Here is a 19,404-nt window from a genome sequence, read left to right as displayed (position 1 = left end):
CAATTAAAAATAAAGTGAGTGATAAAAAAGAAATCATTGGGAGTTCCTGAACCCGACTAGTATCCATGAGGTCGCAGGTTCGATCCCTGGCCTCGCTCAGTGGGTTAAAGATCCAACGTTGCCTTGAGCTGTGGTGTAGGTTGCAAATGTGGCTCAGATCCCGTGTTTCTGTGGCTGTGGTGTAGGCTGGCAACTCCAGTTCCGATTCAACCCCTAGCCTGGGAACCTCTATATACTGCACCTGTGGCCCTTGAAAGAGAGAAAGAGAGAAAGAGAGAAAGAAAGGAAGGAAGGAAGGAAGGAAGGAAGGAAGGAAGGAAGAAAGAAAGAAAGAAAAAGAAAGAAAGAAAGAAAGAAAGAAAGAAAGAAAGAAAGAAAGAAAGAAAGAAAGAAAGAAAGAAAGAAAAGAAAAGAAATCATTCAAGGCCAATGGGGACTAGAAAAATCATTTCACATTTTTAATGGCACTTGTTCAAATATTTACTACTAATTAATGAGAGCTTATAATGTACCGGGCACTTTATCAAGTGCTTTACATGAATTATTCATTTGATCCTCAGAATTCTATTTCTGAGATGTACAGGATTCAAAACAATTCAATTTCTACTTTTTCCCAAACTATAAGCATTTCTTCTCTGCCTTAATTGCTCTAATGTAAAATAGGTATATTAGGAGTTCCCGCTGTGGCATAAAGGGATCCCTGGAATCTCTGCAGCGCCAGGATGCAGGTTCCAGGTTCCATCCCTGGCCTGGCACAGCTATTTAAAGGATCCGGTGTTGCTGCAGCTGCGGCATAGTTTGCAACTGAGGCTTGGCTCTGATCTCTGGCCAGGGAACTCCATATGCCATGGGGTGGCCAAAAAAGAAAAAAAAAAAAAGCATATTAGCTAAGTTAATAACATTAAGGTTTAGGATGCTGTATTATTACTATTATTATGATTAATCTATTAATTGAACAGTGCTCTAGCTCTCCCTGTACATGCTCATCAGCACCTTGTTGCCATATATTCTGATCCTAGGAGGGTTGAGCAACCGTCCCTCCTAGGGAGCACTCTGGGCCCAAGGATCTCTTTTTGGGAGATATCTAGGTGTACAACATAGCAGTGCCCTACAGCTTCATGTAATGTCCAGGGAGTGCAAAACTCACAGCTGATAATCTCACCATCTCCACTTCACTCCCCCAAAACCTAAAAACTCTTAAAGGGTCCAATTGAATAGCCCTCCTTCATGAAGCCAGAAACTATGTTTCTGCTGCTTTTCTTTTAGTGCTTCTCATGGTCTTCCGTAGGTCATAGTCATCTGAATACAACTACATGTATACCTCTTTTCTGGGCTGTGTGCTCTTTTCTTACTTGGCTTTAACAGGTGTAGTACCTGGGAAGGACCTTAAACATAAAAAGAGCTGATTATTTGTTGGATTGGCTGGAAAGGCAATTATAAGTGTAAAATCCAATTACTTTTTAACCTGCTTGGACATCAGCACCACAATCTGTCTACCTCTTTTTCGGAAATCATACTGCCTTTCAGACTTGGTTTTTATCCATTGCGACCACTCCTCCAAATATTATATTATTTTACTAAAATATGAAAAATTGAAAAATACTACTGTATGTTGTAGTATTTCTATAGTACCTATGTAAGTCTATGGGAACTGTTTTTAACCCCCAAATTTCCTAGATCTCTTAATTTAAAAAAGAATACAGGGGGTTCCCATCATGGCTCAGGAGTAATGAACCTGACTAGTATCCAGGGGATGCAGGTTTGATTCCTGGCCAGTTTAGGGGATTAAGGATCTGGCATTGCCATGAGCTGTGGTGTAGGCCAGCAGCTACAGCTCCAGTTTGCCCCCTAGACTGGGAACTTCCATATGCCACAGGTGTGGCCCTAAAAACAAAAACAAAAATACATTGTACTGGCTACAAAAATTATTTTAAAATGATGACTTATGGTTAAATGTATAGGGACTCAGACTGAACCATACTAATTTAATGAACTCTTAGTGAAACACAAATCTTAGTGTTTTAAACTAATAATGAACTAATTATAGATGGGGGCAAAAATGTCAAACAAAACCTATTTACTCTATCCATATATTTTCCAGATGTGTTGAACAGGAGCATAAAAACATTTTCTAAACTGATATAACTCATTTGATATAATTCCTACATAGAATTAAATGTGGCTTCAGGTTCAGATTTAATCAACTCCAGAATGCAAACCTGTGTGAAGTGAGAATGAGAATTTTTAAAGTTTGTTGCAGAGTATATGATTGAGTACATAGAGAATCCAAGATAATTTAAAGATAAATTAATTTGGAAAGTTTTTAAAAGTTCCTAGATATAGATCAAACATGTAAAAGTTAAGAGCTAGTAATAACCAATTAGAAAGTATAAAAGAGGAGTTCCCGTCGTGGCGCAGTGGTTAACAAATCCGACTAGGAACCATGAGGTTGCGGGTTCAGTCCCTGCCCTTGCTCAGTGGGTTAACGATCCGGCGTTGCCGTGAGCTGTGATGTAGGTTGCAGACGCGGCTGGGATCCCGCGTTGCTGTGGCTCTGGCGTAGGCCGGTGGCTACAGCTCTGATTAGACCCCTAGCCTGGGAACCTCCATATGCCGCGGGAGTGGCCCAAAGAAATAGCAAAAAGACAAAAAAAAAAAAGAAAAAAGAAAAAAAAGAAAGTATAAAAGAAAAAAAGATTCTATTCATAAGAGCAAGAAAATCTATATGAAATTGGGATTTAGAAATAAATCTAACAAAGATATGCAAAAATCTTTATGAATAAAAATGACGAAATTTTATTGAAGAACATTAAAGGAGATTTGAAGAAATGAAGAAATATGCCATGCAAATGAATGGAAGCAGGGCTCTGCCTAGGATAGTCACAGCACAAGGTTTCTAACCCAGGAGAGGCAAGCAGAGGCTAAAATCCAGCCTGTGCTGCATTCTCCACTCATGCAGGGCTGCCTGTATCTGTCCTGAGGAATGGGTACCTTTTCCTAGTTTGCATGTAAGTGCCATGTGGGGTAGCAGTAGTCTTAGATGGAAAGATCTCCTTATATTGTAAAATTACCAGCTAGCCTCATAATAATCACAAATTCATTGCTAGTCTAAAAAATTCCAACATTGTTTTACCATGTGATTTGACATAATGCACCATAGATTCATGTGAAAGAATGTTGGCTGGAGAATATCTAAGAAACTTTGAAGAGGAACCAAGTGGAAGACTTTACTCTCCTGATATTGTGACTTATTTACAACACTACACTAATTAAGACAGCATGGTACTAATGGCACAGGGACAGACAATGGACAAATGGCTCTCAGTAGGGAGTGCAAAAACAAGCCATTCAAATATGGAAACTTGATACATTATCGAGGTGGCTATACATACTGGGAGAAATATGGACTATTCAATAAATAGTGCTGGAATAAAGAGTTATTTGTGTAAAAAAGTATGGATTCCTAAATCATATTTTACACAAAAGTTAATTCCAGGTTGTAAAAGTTTAAGGCTAAAGCACATTTAGAAGACAATTAGGAAAACATCCTTACAAAGAAAATAATAAGGAAAAATGTCCTAAACCAGACATTCACATTACAAACCAGAGAGAATAGGATAGTTAAATTTGACTCCAATAAACTTAAAAACTTTTGTTCAACACTATAATCAATGGGAAAAGGCAAGCTGGAGGTTGGGGAAAAACACTGCAATGTTTATATCTGAGAAGGATTCACAGTGAAAATTAATAAACATCAGTAAAAAGACGTATGAGGAGTGGGTATGAATTCACAGAATAGGAAATCTGAGAGTTCCTGTCGTGAGTCAGTGGATAATGAATCCAACTAGGAACCATGAGGTTGCGGGTTTGATCCCTGGCCTTTCTCAGTGGGTTAAGGATCCGGCGTTGCCACGAGCTGTGGTATAGGTTGCAGACGTGGTTTGGATCCCGTGTTGCTGTGGCTCTGGTGTAGGCCGGTGGCTACAACTCTGATTAGACCCCTAGCCTGGGAACCTCCATATGCCGCGGGACAGAAAAAAAAAAAAAAGAGACAAAAAACAAAACAAAATGAAACCTGAATGGCCAATACATGTATGAGAAGATGCTCACTCAATAGTAATCTGGTAAATGTAAATTGGCACCATTTTTCACACATCAACGTAAACATAGATGTGTAAGTGGGGCAATTCCTCGAGTGTCTAAGGATGTGGGAGGAGGAAACGTTCATACTCAGCTAGTGGCATGTGTGTTGTACAGACACTTTGGAGGAAAATTTTGCAATACCAAGTGCAGGTAAAGGTGCTTACATTTTGCCCCAGAATTCTAGACACTCATTCTAGTGACGCTCTTATGTATTTGCACCATAAACACTGCCATCAGCATTGATTATAAGAGCAAAATGAGAGGTCCATCAACAAGGACATAAATAAAGTGTCATATATGTTAGAAGTATGGCTAGCAGTTAAAATGAATAAGCTAGAATTAAATATCATAGATATGTATATAATATAGAATACCTCTCTCTCTGCCATAATATGAGTGAAAAAATCAAGCTACTGAATGACAGGTAGAACCAAGTTTGAAAATATGCACAACAGTGCTATTAGTTTTATATGGATACATATGCATGTAGCAAGAGTCTAAGATGACTTAAAGGAATAGACATCACGTTGAGCGTAGTTTGTGCCTACTAATGCTGAGGGCAGGGTAAAAGGGGGCTATACAACAAATTTTGTTTAAAATTTTTGGGGATAAACATGGGATAATGTTAGAATTTTATTTAAATGGATTGTGGGAATGTATATTGTTCACTTTACTATTCACTATGTTGAAATGGTTCATGATTAAAATACACACATATACAAAACCCTTGTTATTGGTGTTCTGTGATTCAACATGCTTCATGGTTCATTTAAAGTAGGATACAGAGAAGAGACCAGAGGAACTTTGGAAAAGATATTTCAAATATCCTGCAAATGATGGGTTGGTCCATAGCAGTACCTTTGAACCTTGATTTGGTGCAAAACAGATTCTTAGTCAGTAGATAAGAAAATCTACCTAATTAGTGCATTTCCCAGGGAGCTTTATGGTATTAGCCAGCAAAGACTGCTGCTTTAATTGAGACAGTGATGCCACTTAATTGGAACACCTGAATGAGATTAAGGGCTACTCAGATAAGGTCAACTCATTTCCCCTGTGCCCAGAGTGCTCCTGCATCTCTGCCTTCTTGCTGGCAACCTCTGCCAATTGGATGAACCTGAGCCAGATGCTTTGGGTGTCCTTCATAACTCACTTCATGGAATGATTTAAATACCTTTCCATATGTTTCAGAGAGTATTCTGAAACACATTGGCATGCTGATTCTACTGATAAATTTAGAACTCATTACATTGAGGCCCTAGACATTTGCATTGCTTTTAACTTGTTGACCAACAGTTTAATATATAATAAATGAAATAAATTTATAATTATGTTGGAACTCAATAATGTACTTCAGTTGATTATATCTGTATTAGTCAGGCTGAGAGAGAGAGAGTCAGGAGAGATGTTTTAAAAAAAAGAATTGGCTCACACAATCGAGGCCAACAAGTCCCAAGATCTGAGGTCAGCAAATGAGAGATCCAGAAGAGCTGATGGTACAGCTCCAAATTGAAAGTCAGCAGGCTAGAGATCCAGGAAAAGCTGATGTTTCAAAGTCCAGAGGCCAGGAAAGACCAGTTTCCCAGCTCAAGACAGGCAGGAGGAAATTCCCTCTTACTCAGCCTTTTGGTTCAACTTAGGCCTTCAACTGACTGGACAAGGCCCACCAACATAGGGTAATATGATAGTCCATGCTTGACCTATTCAAATACTATTCAAATACTAACCTTGTCCAGAAACCTTCAAAGACACATCCTGAATAATGTTTAAGCATATAAACACCAAAGGACACTAAAATTAACACATTAAATTAACATAACAACATTTTTTTTTTTTTTTGTCTTTTTAGGGCCGTACCCATGGCATATGGAGGTTCTCAGGAGAGGGGTTGAATTGGAGCTGTAGCTGCTGGCCTATGCCACAGCCACAGCAAAGTGGGATCCAAGCTGCATCTGTGACCTACACCACAGCTCACAGCAACACCGGATCCTTAATCCACTGAGCAAGGTCAGGGATCAAACCTGCATCCTCATGGATGCCAGTCAGATACGTTTCTGCTGAGCCATGACAGGAACTCCAGCAATGTCTTTTGACCTGAATTTAAGATCATTTCACAAGGCTTCTTGACAAAGTGGTTTCCATTACGAAAATGTACTTACATTCCTCCATTAACAAAAGAAAGTGCTTGAATTCCTCCATAGAAATCAGTGTAGTATTTTTTTGGCCACACTCACAGCACATGGACGTTCCTAGGGCAGGGAGTGAACCCATGCCACAGCAGTGACCTAAGCCACTGCAGTGACAATACCAGATCCTTAACCTGCTGCACCACAAGGGAACTCCCAGGGTATTATTAATGTAGAGGAAAACTCAAAAACATTGACATTAATTTATTAACATTTTCATAACTGTATTATTACCAACTATTTTTGTGCATGGGCCAGTTTCTTGATCCGAAATAGGAGAGGATTGGAAGTGACTGTTATGCGCCCATCCAGCTCTGTGAGTCTGTACTCTTTGGTTTTTTCATCAACATATGGAAATTGGAATGTGGCTGACATTGGCACGTCTGCTGCCACCATGAACACAAGTTGCTTTTGCAGGTGTATCGTGGAAGGTGGTCTCAATTATTTACAGTTCTACCTCATATTTAATTCCCTTGGTGCATATAATGCTAGTTTAGAGTGAGTGAGGCTTGGACTTCAAGCAGTTAATCTTTTCTTTTTTTTAGGGCCACACCTGTGGCATATGGAAGTTCCCAGACTAGGGGTCGAACTGGAGCTGCAGCTGCTGGCCTACACCACAGCTCATGGCAATGACATGTCAGTCATAGCAACACTGGATCCAAGCCACATCTGTGACCTATACTGCAGCTTCTAGCAAGGCCAGATCCTTAACCCACTGAGCGAGGCCAGGGATCGAACCTGCATCCTCACTGACACTGTATTAGGTTCTTAAACCCACTGAGCCACAGCAGGAACTCCTCCCTGAGCAAAGTTAATCTTATGAGGTTCTATCACTTTTATAAAGTGCCATGTGAATTCACATTATGGAAGAGTAATTCTCATAGTAAAAATGGGTGACTTTAAATAAACCAGGTACTAGCTAGATAGTACTGTAGGGAGTTAGGGTGGGTTTTTTCTGTTTCTGTTTTTAGAGAGCATCACATACAATAGCTTTTGGTTAATTTTTTACTAATGCACATTACATAGTCAAAAAATCAGAATGTGACTATGTGATGAGTTTTTGGGGCTGTTCTAGGTCAAACTTTATTAGTGCAGGTGTTTGAGTTGTCATCAAGAAAATTGTATTCAGAGGACTCAGTGTCTGACTGAATCAAGTGGACAGGAGTCAGAACCATTTTGGCAGTTCTGCCATTCTTGTGAGGATAAGTTAGAATGTGCTAAACTAATTTTCACTCATGAGTACTTTATATACCTTGTATATAGTTTCAACAAGTCAGTGGGTCTTCAGTGTGTTGAATAGTTTACAAAGTTTTCCTGGACCTTCCCAAACCGAATAATGTCACCTTTCATTTTCTCTGTCTCTCCCTCTCTCTCTCTCTCTTTTTTTTTTTTGGCTTTTTAGGGCTGCACCTGTGGTATGTGGAAGTTTCCAGGCTAGGGATCCAATCAGAGCAATAGCTGCCAGCCTATATCACAGCCAATGCAGGATCCAAGCTGCGTCTGCAGCCTACACCACAGCCATGGCATCACCGGATCCTTAACCCACTGAGTGAGGCCAGGGATTGAACATGCAACCTCATGGATACTAGTTGAGTTCTTAACCCACTGAGCCACAAAAGCAACTCCCGCCACCTTTCATTTATTAGCAAAGTCTACTCCTTATTGTTACCCATCTCCCCAGACTAACAAAACACAAGCATATCTGAGCTCCAACACAGTTCTTTTAGACATTTTTGTTTACATTAAAGGCATTAATTCTTGAACATAGGCTGAAAGCTTGAACATAAGCATTTCAAACAGACATGCTTCGGTGCAGAAAGAAGAAAAGTATATTGAAATAAAAAAGAAAGGACTATTCAGAAAGCATTTCAAACAGACATGCTTCGGTGCAGAAAGAAGAAAAGTATATTGAAATAAAAAAGAACGGACATATTCAGAAAAATAAGAGAATCTGGAGGAGACACTGGCAAACCTATTATATTGGAAGGGGAATCACTGACCTTCCTAAGCGTATTGCCTGGTTTCAGTCTGGCCTGACTTCTTTTAAGGTGCACGTTGTGTTCATTTGCATGGCTGAAATCTCAAAGCAAAGATTATTTTCAGAATTTTGGAATAATCTGAGAGCCTTTCTGATAAAAGTGCCAAAAATTAGTAACCATAATTAGACTCAAAAAGACCAAAGGGAATTTCTTTTTTTTTTTTTTCAGTTTCTGCATTTCAGTTTTATATTCAAAACCAGAAAGTTGTTTAATGGGCAAAAATGTTTGTATTCCTCCTGAAATCATAGTTCTTGTGATGCTTTCTGAAAAAGTATCTGTATCACACTGGTTTGATTTTCTTTTTCACACTTTACCCTCTCCTTTTTGTAATGAAAAGATAGCCAATCTGCAGCTTCCTTGAGGGAGATTAAACAATTTAGGGAAGGGGAAATATAAACAAGATTTATTTTCATCAGATGTGTCATGACGAAATTGGAGGCATGCTGTGAGGTAATGGCAGAATAATCTTGAGAATTTCTAAGCACTTTTCCCAAATGAAATGGATGAAAATGTAAAGCTAGCTTCCATCTAGTTATGGCTCAAGAAAAAGGTATGCATAAAAGTACAGGCATACATATTTTTCTAACAGTACTGTTAGTTTCTTCCCTTAAAAAAGAGAGCACCAGACTTGAGGTCCTAGAGTTCTAAAGAGCTGTGCTTTAGAATAGCTGACCACATTAGGGTTTTTATTTTTCCATAGAATAAAGTACTGGGAATTGTCACATCAAATGGTAGTGTTTTTCCTCCCTTATATAGCTCCTCCCATTTCTCTTACTTATAGGAACCTGTGAAAGTATTGTTCTTCTAAATACATAGTGCAGATGGAAAACTTTATTTGGGTGGCTGTGATCACTTCTAGAAAACATTTTTGCTTCTGCCTCACCAGTTAGAGCTGGTTCCTGGCCTCTGACATGGCATTTGTAAGCACATGTGGATTCATTGAATGCCCATATTGGGCTAAGCTTCATGATCATATTAAAGATACTGTGCCTGCTTTTAGATAAGGGCCTGGAAAAAAAGATGAGGGTCTCTAACAGTCTAAGGGCAAGTACAGCAAACCTAACTCGGAATTTAGGGTGTCTATGAGCGTGAGTTTTAGAAATGAAGAAACTGTTCTACTTTTGTTCCTAAGCATGTCTGCTTTCCGTCCAGATGCTTTCTGAGTCCAGCGAAGGTCCTGGCTTAACTCTGTTGTATTTAATATAAGCTCTTGGGAGCATAAGTATGTGTTTCTTTTCTGTGGATTAATATCTGAGGTAAATCACAGAGAACTTCAGTTGGTATATGTGTCTGATTTTTAACTCATAGCGGAGTTTCTGCCAGGTAGGATGCGGGGACCTACTGGCATCAAGGCTGCCTATGAAGAATTTTTGTTGTAGGGTGTTAAAAAACAAAAACAAAACAACAAAACCTGTCACTCAAGCACCAATAATAAATGTGCTTAAAAAAAATATCATTTAGTTCAATTACGGAGAATCCAATTTCTCCTCATTCTCTAAGGCACTTACCAGAAGAAAGAGAGAGTCCTTGGGCATTATTCTGTGTAATTAGATTTTTGCACCTTTGTATTGTGAGTTGGGATTTCGACTTCTCCACCCTAAGGTGCAAAGTGATGGTGCTTAGAAACCCGAGACTCAAGCTGATGTTATAATTCATCAGGATTTTAAAACTTGTAGAAGCTGAGAAATGCTGGGGAGAATAAATAATAGTGGATATTATTATACTCTGTTTTATAAATATTAAAAATATTTTATTTTTAGAGCTACTTCTCTCATTCTCCCAAATTAATCTTCACCTGAAACCTCAACAGGTTTTAAGAAACTGTGCCAAAGTCCTTGTTAACTCTCTTCTCATACAATTTGCTTCATTTCCCAGGAAACAGCCACTTTGTTAAAATAAACCTCTTTTTAAAAAAAACATTCTGTATTTTCCCTCTTCATAGTAACAGTAAAAATGTAACATCTGAATGTTGTGATGTTTTTGTGAGTTATTATGAGAAAAACTGAAGGTGAAGTGTTAAGTAAATACAACTGGATACAAAATATAATAATCTCGACTATTAAAAAATAATTTGAAAAAGATAAGAAGGAAATATAGCAAAAATAATGTTTGGATTTTTTGTATCTTGCTGTACTTATGAGCTACATTTCCGAAAGTGATTGAAACAGGATGGAATCTGAATATTTTGGGAAATACTTTTAAATACATCATAGTTGTTTTAACACTAAGAAGGATGGTTGAACTAGGAATAATCCACTATAAATAGTATCTTTCAAAGGAAAAAAACGCTGATACAGAATAGAATTGAAATAAACTTCTGCAGAACTGGAATGTTGACACAGAACCTTCTAGAATGAGAAGACTTCATATAAGTTTTACTTAGACCGTTGTATATTTCCCATGTCTACAAACTGGTCAAGAAATGCAAACCAAGGAAAATATTTGTTTGTAAATAGTTCCCTACATACAATTCCCAGGGGAAAATTCGCCTAATAGCTTAAAAGGAATTAACTTGTAAGAGTCAGATTCTTTTTTTAAAAAACAACAACAAAAAAATTGAGCTATGAGAGTGCATATTTTTAATAATAAATATTCAAGCTGAGAACGGGACCTTTCTCCTTTCCTGGGGAACTGGCAGGATTATGATGCACTATAATTTGCTTTATTCTTAAATATTTACATAGCCATTCTTTCATTCATTCAACAAGTATTTGCTGAGTACATAAATGTTGTATACTTTTGGAGGAGAGATAAGCTATATTTAAACAGCTGTAGCAAAAGTGGTGCACAGTTTTGGGAGAATTCAGAAGAAGGTGAGTGTTTCCAGGTGGGGAGAGCCGAAAAAGTTTCTTGGGTTAGGATTGTCATGTGGGCTGGAAGAGAGGGAGGGAGGAGGGGTGAAGGCGTGGGCACGTAGAGGGGAGAAGAAGGGTTCGTTTGAGTAGGAGAGGAGGGAAGCAAGACAGTTGAAGCCAGATCACAGGGCATTTGGTGCCAGCTAAGTGGCTACTACTCTAGGCAATGGGGAACCGTTGAAGAGTTTTACAGCGGAAGTAACATGATCTTGCAACAACATGTCAAATGAAATTTGTCAGGTCAAACCCCGAGGATTATGGCTCTGTCACTATGTGATGTGCCTCTGAAGGCTTTCAAAAGAGTTACCTGGGAATATTAATGGCAAGACTTGGTTCTGAAGGACAGTTCCCCACTCTAACATCTGGGCCTCGATAACTCACGTTGGCTTTCTCTTGAGTGGGCCAGCTACGATTCAGCCTCTCCTGTTTTGCTCCATCAGCTCTGGACTCACTCTGGCCGCTTCCTAGAATCTGCCTGTGACACACAGACCAAGTTCTGGCTTTCTCCCTTAATCCTCCAGGATCTCTGTATCAGCAGTGGCACTCCCCTCTCCCACTTTGGCTTTGACTTTCTTGTTCCTCTTTCAGAACTGAGAACTAGAAAGTTCTTTGTTCTTTGATTGAAAGTGTGGTGGCTGGGGTGGGGAAAAGGAGATGGATTCAAAACATACTGTGGAAAGAGAAATGATAAGGTTTGATGATTGAATATGGGAGCAAGAGAAAAGGACTCAACTAAGTCTGAGTTTTGGAACCTGTATGAATTCAAATGGTTTGAAAAAGGAGAGAAGATGCTTTTCGTACTTTTCCAAAGCTGAATGGAAGATGCTTTTCGTACTTTTCCAAAGCTGAATGGAGCTAAGCGTTGTGAACAGAGCTGCCAAGGAGGCTTCTTTTAACTTTAGTCATCACTAAAGGGCGATGTTAGGAGCAGCCTGATCAGGTCAACTGTACCAACACAATGGGCAGGCTGCAGTAATTGAGTAGGATTAGAAGAAATATGCATGTGCCAAAAATGCTGGTTTAAGAAAATGTGGAAGAAGCCCTTTGTGGTTCTAATCTTTGTATTACTGAGTAACTTCCTTTTAGAGAAAGACCTGGCCCTGTGGGTTACAATTTAGGAAAGTGAATGTGATACTTAATTCTGGGGGTGGAGAGGAATGCAATTCAATAGTCAAGAATTTTGAAAACTGTGGAAATAAGACAGTTTAAGCTGAAGTGATTTTATGTGGTGCCTGTGGGTGGATTCACTTATTTGAATGCTTCCACCGTGTAATATTACATAATAGCGATACTAGTCAAAATTTGTTGAGTAGCTAAAGTGTCTGACACTGCTCTAGGTACTTTCTAAACTGCAGAATATCTCACTGAATCATCACAAAACCTGTAAAAATAGTGTCTTGGTGACCCCATTTTACAGGTCAGAAAATTGAGGCTCAGAGAGAGGGGCTCAATGTAACCCAGAAAAGAAAGTCTGTCTTATAGCTCATTATTTTGAATGGAACGATGGGGGACAGAGTAATAGGGATACAGAAAGTGATGGAAGGTATAATTCATTTTTTGCTTTGGCTCATTTAGGCTAATGTTTGATTCATTTGGTTTTAAATTACATTGAGGGACTCTTACATACTATAAGTATTCCTGAAACATCTGTGAACATGTAGGTTATGTTCGTTTTGAGCTTGTAGTGAGTGGGATGGCTGTTCTGTATGCGGCAAGACAGGATGGCTCCAGCTAAAGAGTTAAATACACAGCTTGCTTTTGGCTTCACCTTGAGTCCTTGGTTCAACTTAAGGACCTTCCCAGGGTGGTTGGCTTCAGTGCTTCATCATTAATTTAATTACTAGGGATTGCCAAACACTTACCATGTGCCAAATGCAGTGCTGAGCACTTTATTACATTGTTTCATGCAATTATGACAACATTGTGAGATTGCTACTCTTTTTTTTTTAAAAGTATAGTTGAGTTGCAATATTGTGTTAGTTTTAGGTTACAGCCAAGTGATTCAATATTTTTGCAGATTATATTCCTTTATAAAATATTGAGCATGATTCCCTGAGCTATATAGTATATCCTGCTTGCTTATCTATTTTATACACAGCAGTCTATAAATCCCATACCCCTAATTTGTCCCTCCTCTTCCCTTTCCCCTTTGGTAAGCACAAGTTCATTTTCTATATCTGTGAGTCTGTTTTTGTTTTGCATATACATTCATTTGTATCATTTTTTTAGATTCCACGTATATGTGATATCAGATAGTGTTTGTCTATCTGACATTTCGCTAAGCATAATATTCTCTAGGTCTAGCCACATTGCCGCAGTGGTTCATTCTTTGCTATGGTGGAGTAATATAATATCTTCTTAATTCCTGAGATTGCCACTCTTGCTGGCTTCATTTTATATGAGGGAAAGTAATTGGTGTGAAGTTCCACTACTAATGAGTAGCAGAGATGGGATTCAAACCCTTGTCTGTCTGACTCCAGAGTCCATCCTCCTAATTATAGTGATATTTTGCCCCAACACTTGGCTTTTCTCAAATTGTCAAGATCCCTACACTGAGCACCCCTTTATTTGGGTTTAGATTACTTAATCTAAATTCTAGATACGTTTTGGAAATGGCTTTAGGTTCTTCCTAGAACTTGTGATGTTGTTAGCTGTTTTATTCACATTTTGAACAAGTCATTGAGTTAATTACCCAAGGAAGCTATAATCTCTTTTTCATAAGTGCTCCCTGGTGGATGCTGTGTTGATGGTACCCTATGCAGATGTTTGAATCACAGAAGCATTTTTCTCATTCATTGGGAGGGAGTGGTGGCATCATGGAATCTCAGTAGAAGCAGGGCATCCTTGAGGGAGGCTTGGTGATGTGGCAGGATGTCAGGTTTCAAGGCTTTGTAGAGCTCATCATAAAATGACATCCACCTCCTTTTATTTAAACCCAAGTGCTTGCAAGAGTGCAAAAATTAGCATCAGAAATTAACAGGATGCTCTTATGCTAGAGTAAATAGTGGTTACTTTGACCTAAAAGGGCAGATTTTGTTACTCAAGTTTATACGTTTCGGTGAGGTGAGACTCATTCTCATTGTGGGAATTCTCAAAGGTGTCCCACGCCTATAGAAGAAAATTATAGACAAGTCTATAGAATTTTATTTCTTAGGCACTGTATAAAAGCTAATAAAATAATAACCAATTAGACAGTTATAAAGCCTGAATATATTAAAGTATTATGCAAATACTGATTCATAGGAACACCATAAGCTCACAGAGCAAGCAAAAGCATGACTGATTCAAATTTTAGGAGGTTTTATTTGCATTTCTACAGAACCTATTATTAGTGGGTCTCTAATTACCTTACAAGTAATAATTATTAAAGCTCATAAATACAACCAGAAAATGTCATTTTATTGAGGAATAAGCAAGAATTCCCTCATACATATTATGAGACCTAAATGCCTGTGCTAAAGTGGAATTCTCCATAAAGGAAGAGTATTTATACTCTGTGGGTATTTGGGGAAATGATTCCATAGGCATAGACGTCAGCAGCTCTGGATTCAAGGGTTCTCATGCTGAGTATCTGGATCTGTGTGGTTAGAACCCGTCACTCACTTGACATTGTACGTGAGTAATAACTCCAACAAGTTCTGCCTGAATGTTTTATTTTAATATTTCTCTGTTGACTGTAATATCAAATTTGAAAACAAAGATTATGCCAAGTTCACATGAGAGTATTTTAAAATATTTTGGAATGTTATATCAAGTTTATTTTTTCTCAAACTAATATCTTATTCCGAGGACTAACACTTGTAAACAGTCAGTGGGACCTCTATTTATTTCTATACGCTGTGTATGGCAAGTCCTTGAAAGGTTGTGAGAATTTCGCATCTGCTTCAGATCGCCCCTTTGACCTTTCTCCCCTAGCTCTCCTTCCTTCTCCTTTCCGGCCTTTGCACTTTTCCTACTTTCTAAAGTTAAGTTTGAACAGCTCAAGAGTATTCTAGCGCCTGACTCTCCCTTTCTCCCTCCATCTTGAGTTCTCAAGCTTCGCCCCCATGCTTAATCCTCTGCTTTATTTTATTCTGGTCCTGAGAGACTGTATTATAGTTGTTGGTCACAGTTGTGAGGCAGCTGTACTTCCATGGCTACATTTCGCTGTCATGTAGATGCCAAGAAAGGTATGGACTAGTGAGCATTTTCCTACAGTTAGGATGCTGTGTCCTGGAGAGGATGAGTGACAGCTGAGGTTAAACAGCTGGTTTGCTTCTCTGTCTTTCTAGAACTGGGACCAGAATTCAGGTCTTGGAGACTCTTAAGCCAAATTTGTAACCTCTACCCCATGGCAATTATGTAATACTTTATTTATTGCTTTTTTTTGGGGGGGGGTCTTTTTAGGGCTGCACCTGCAGCATATGGAAGTTTCCAGGCTAGGGGTGAAATTGGAGCTACAGCTGCCAGCCTTCACCACAGCCATAGCAACGTGGGATCCAAGCCACGTCTGCAAGTTACACCACAGCTCACAGCAACGCTGGATCCCTGACCCACTAAGCGAGGACAGAGATTGAACCTGCATCTTCATGGATACTTGTCAGATTTTTTTTTTCACTGAGCCACGACAGGAACTCCCATAATACTTTAAATGACAAAACATTTTAAAGCAGAAACATAGGAGCAGAACTAGAAGAAACAGTGTGTTGATTTTAACCAGGGGTGTGGATTAGCAGGACCAGAAGTAGAGCCTTAAGACGTGAAGAAAATTGAGAGATTGTGTGGGCAGAGTTGAAATGGTGGGCCCTGGGGCTGTTGTACTGCTGTGTAGAAGGAGCTGAATTGCTGAAGGGAGCGGTACTCAAGAGCAAGTCGAAGTGGGGAACAGGATGAGTCCAAATGGTGGTTGTAGAACTAGGATTTTAAGGCCTAGTTCTACAACCACCCATGGCCTATGGTTGTAGTTGAGTTTATGGCCATGGCAGTGGGTTGTGGATGTCAGGTGAAGAAAGTCGGTTACAGGACAGACAGACCTCAGAGTCTCTCAGGACGATGCCAGAGGGGAGGAAGAGATTAAGCCATACCCACAGGTATCAAGGTTCCCGGGACATGTGGGCTAATAACAAATTCCTAGGAAGCAGAAGTGTTGGGGAGCCAGGGGGGGTTACATAGAATGATGGAGCCGTGTCTATTCTGTGACAGCTGCTACGTTTCTAAATTCTAATGTTCATATTTTTCCAGGGAAAACTGAGGCTGTTATCAAAAACTTCAGTCCCTACTACAGTCGCCAGTACTCCGTGGCTTTCTGCAATCACGTACGCAGTGAAGTAGAACAGCAAAGAGATTCAACATCGCAATTTTTGAAGACCAAGGTAAGCCATGGACTTTGGTTTCCGTAGTTCTCCCACTGAAGAATGGTTTAAAATTCATAATATTTCTGAAATAAATAGTAATTTGAATGGCAATTTAAAAAATCTTTTTGCAAATAATTTCATGCTCAAACGATTTGCCTGGAAGTTAGGACATGATTTCTTGCTAATGGTATAATCCATATAAAAATATAACTAGTATGACTTCAATTTTATCATGTTTTTCCCCCATTGATGCTTTGATGTCAGGAAAATTGACTTGTGGTGAAGTTCAGTCTTTAAAAAAAGGGTCAATTTTTGTGCCTCATACTATAGGCATTTTTATTTGGGTCGAGGATCAAATGTGATTTTATCTTCTAATTCTGTAACTTATTCTTTCTCCTTTTTTTCATTATAATACTTATCTACAACCTCAACAAATATTTATTGACTGTTACTATGTGCCAGGCCCCATTCTAAGAACTGGAGAGCAAGACAAATTGTCTGCTTTTCTGTTAATATTTCAAACAGAAGACAGGCAATAAATAAACAAATGAATATCAGGTGATATTAGGTAATAAGAAATGCTACAAAATAAAGCAGGAGTCTTACTTTAGAGAAGATGGTCAGAGAAGCCTTCTGTCGAGGTGACATCTAAGCAGAAACTGGAGTGCCGTAGGAGAGCAGGCTGTGTGAATATCTGTGGGAAGAGTGTTCCAAGCACATGGAACAGAATTGCAAAAACCCTGCAGCAGTCAGAAGCACAGCAGGAAGGCTAGTGTGCTGAAAGCAGGGGCGGAGAGCTGAAAAAGGAGTGCAGAGTGACAAACAGGGACCAGACCTGTAGAACCGTAGATCATAATGAGGGTTGCCATTGAAGGGTCTTGAACATGGAGTGACATCATCTTAAGCGATCTTTCTGGACTTTCCATAGGGAGTAGACTATGGGGAAGGACCCAAGGGGAAGCTGGAAACCGGCGAGGAAGACACTGAAGCAGTCCAAGAGAAAAGGACAGTGGCACATGGGACTAGGGTGGTCGTAGCAGTTGTGAGAAGAGTCCAAGTCAAGGTGTGCTTAAGACAGAGCTGAGAGAGCTGATGGGTTGAGCATGAGATAACAGAAGAAGAGAGAAATTAGTGATGACTTGGATGTTAGCCTGAGCAAATATGTGCAGGGAGCCATCTTTTACTCCGAAAAGTCAGAGGTGAATGAGAATCACGAGTTCGCTTTTGGCCCTGTTACATTGAAGATACTTATTTGAGGAGTTCCTATTGTGGCTCAGTGGTTAACGAACTGACTGGTATCCATGAGGATGTAGGTTTGATCCCTGGCCTTGCTCAATGGGTTAAGGATCTGATGTTGTCATGAGTTATGGTGTAGGTTGCAGACAAGGCTGGGATCCCTGGTTGCTATGGCTGTGGTGTAGGCCGGTGGCTGCAGCTCCAATTTGACCCCTAGCCTGGGAACCTCCGTTTGCCATAGGGGAGGCCCTAAAGAGACAAAAGAGAAAAAAAAAGAATACTTATTTGGCATGCACCCATGGAAATACTGAAAATGTAGTTGAGTGCTCTGATTTGGAGCTCAGTGGAGAAGTTGAGGCTAGAGAATAGAAATTTGGGATTTCTTGGCTCAAAACTGGTATTAAAGTCATGGGACATACTGGAAAGGAGAAAAGGAGAGTTTCCATGACTAACCCTGGCTCTTCCAACTTTTGGAGATCAGAAAAAGGAGAAAGATCCAGCAAGATAGACTGAGGGAAAAATAGCCTGTGGATTAGGAGAAAAATCAGGAAAACGAAATGTGTTAGAAGGCAAATAAGAAGAGGTTTCCAGAAGACGGGGGTGATAAATGGGTCAAATACTGTCAAGAGGTTAAATTGACCTATAGATTTAGTACGGATGACTAATTGCTACTCCCATAAAACAATGATTGACAAAATTTAGGGAGTTTGATAAACATGCACATTCTGGTCCACAGCCCCAGAGATTCTGAGGTAACAAATCCAGGATGAGGCCACAGTTTTAACAAGGGTATCAATTGATTTAAGTGGCTCAGGTTTAAGAAATGCTTTATATATATATAGTTTTCTAAGGTACCTCCATACTGTTTTCCATAGAGGTTGTACAAATTCTCATACTGAGTGAACTAAGTCAGAAAGAGAGACAAATAGCATATGATATCACATATATCTGGAATCTAATACATGGCACAAATGAACCTTTCCACAGAAAAGAAAGCCATGGACTTGGAGAACACACTTTTGGTTGCCAAGGGGGCGGGGAAGTGGGATGGACTGGGAATTGGGAGTTAGTAGATGCAAACTATTGCCTTTGGAATGTATAAGCAATGAGATCCTGCTGTATAGCACTGGGAACTATATCTAGTCACTTGTGGTGGAGCATGATAATGTGAGCAAAAAAATGTATACATGTATGTGTAATTGGGTCACCTTGCTGTACAGTAGAAAATTGACAGAACACTGTAAACCAGCTATAATGGAAAAAATAAAAAAATCATTACTAAAAAAAAAAGAAATGCTGTTTGTAAGACCTATAAAGTTCAACTTACACATGGTTTCAGTCTTATTTAAAGAGAAGAGTGAAATCCTCTTTTACATGTTAATGAGTCCAGATAGGAGAGTGCCTCATTATCTGCCTTAATATTAAGCCCTGGAATTTGTAAGGGTATTTATTTCATCCTTTAGTAGATTCTTAAAAAGATTCGCATACCTATCTTCTCATATGGTCCATGTAAATTTTGTTTGAAAGTGGAGGGATGAGTTAGTTACTAAAGGTACCACGATTTATTTTTAAAATTGAAGTCTAGTTGGTTTACAATATTGTGTTAAAGGTACTA

The 19,404-nt window shown here is 39.2% G+C and overlaps 1 protein-coding gene across 1 annotated transcript in view; it reads left to right on the top strand.

Moving 5' to 3' along the window:
• Positions 1-19,404, top strand: part of NIBAN1 (niban apoptosis regulator 1) — a 163,568-nt gene that overhangs the window by 48,029 nt on the left and 96,135 nt on the right. The window contains 1 exon segment of the mRNA NM_001243219.1: positions 16,441-16,571. Within this exon segment, the coding sequence (NP_001230148.1) occupies positions 16,441-16,571 (131 nt within the window).

This window comes from Sus scrofa, chromosome 9 (genome assembly GCF_054392235.1).
Source record: "Sus scrofa isolate SSC_HxYL_T2T_F1_AM1 chromosome 9, Sscrofa_HxYL_maternal_Yorkshire_Landrace_v2.0, whole genome shotgun sequence".
In the NCBI taxonomy this organism is placed as follows: Eukaryota; Metazoa; Chordata; class Mammalia; order Artiodactyla; family Suidae; genus Sus; species Sus scrofa.
This window is presented reverse-complemented; position numbering and strand designations above follow the sequence as displayed.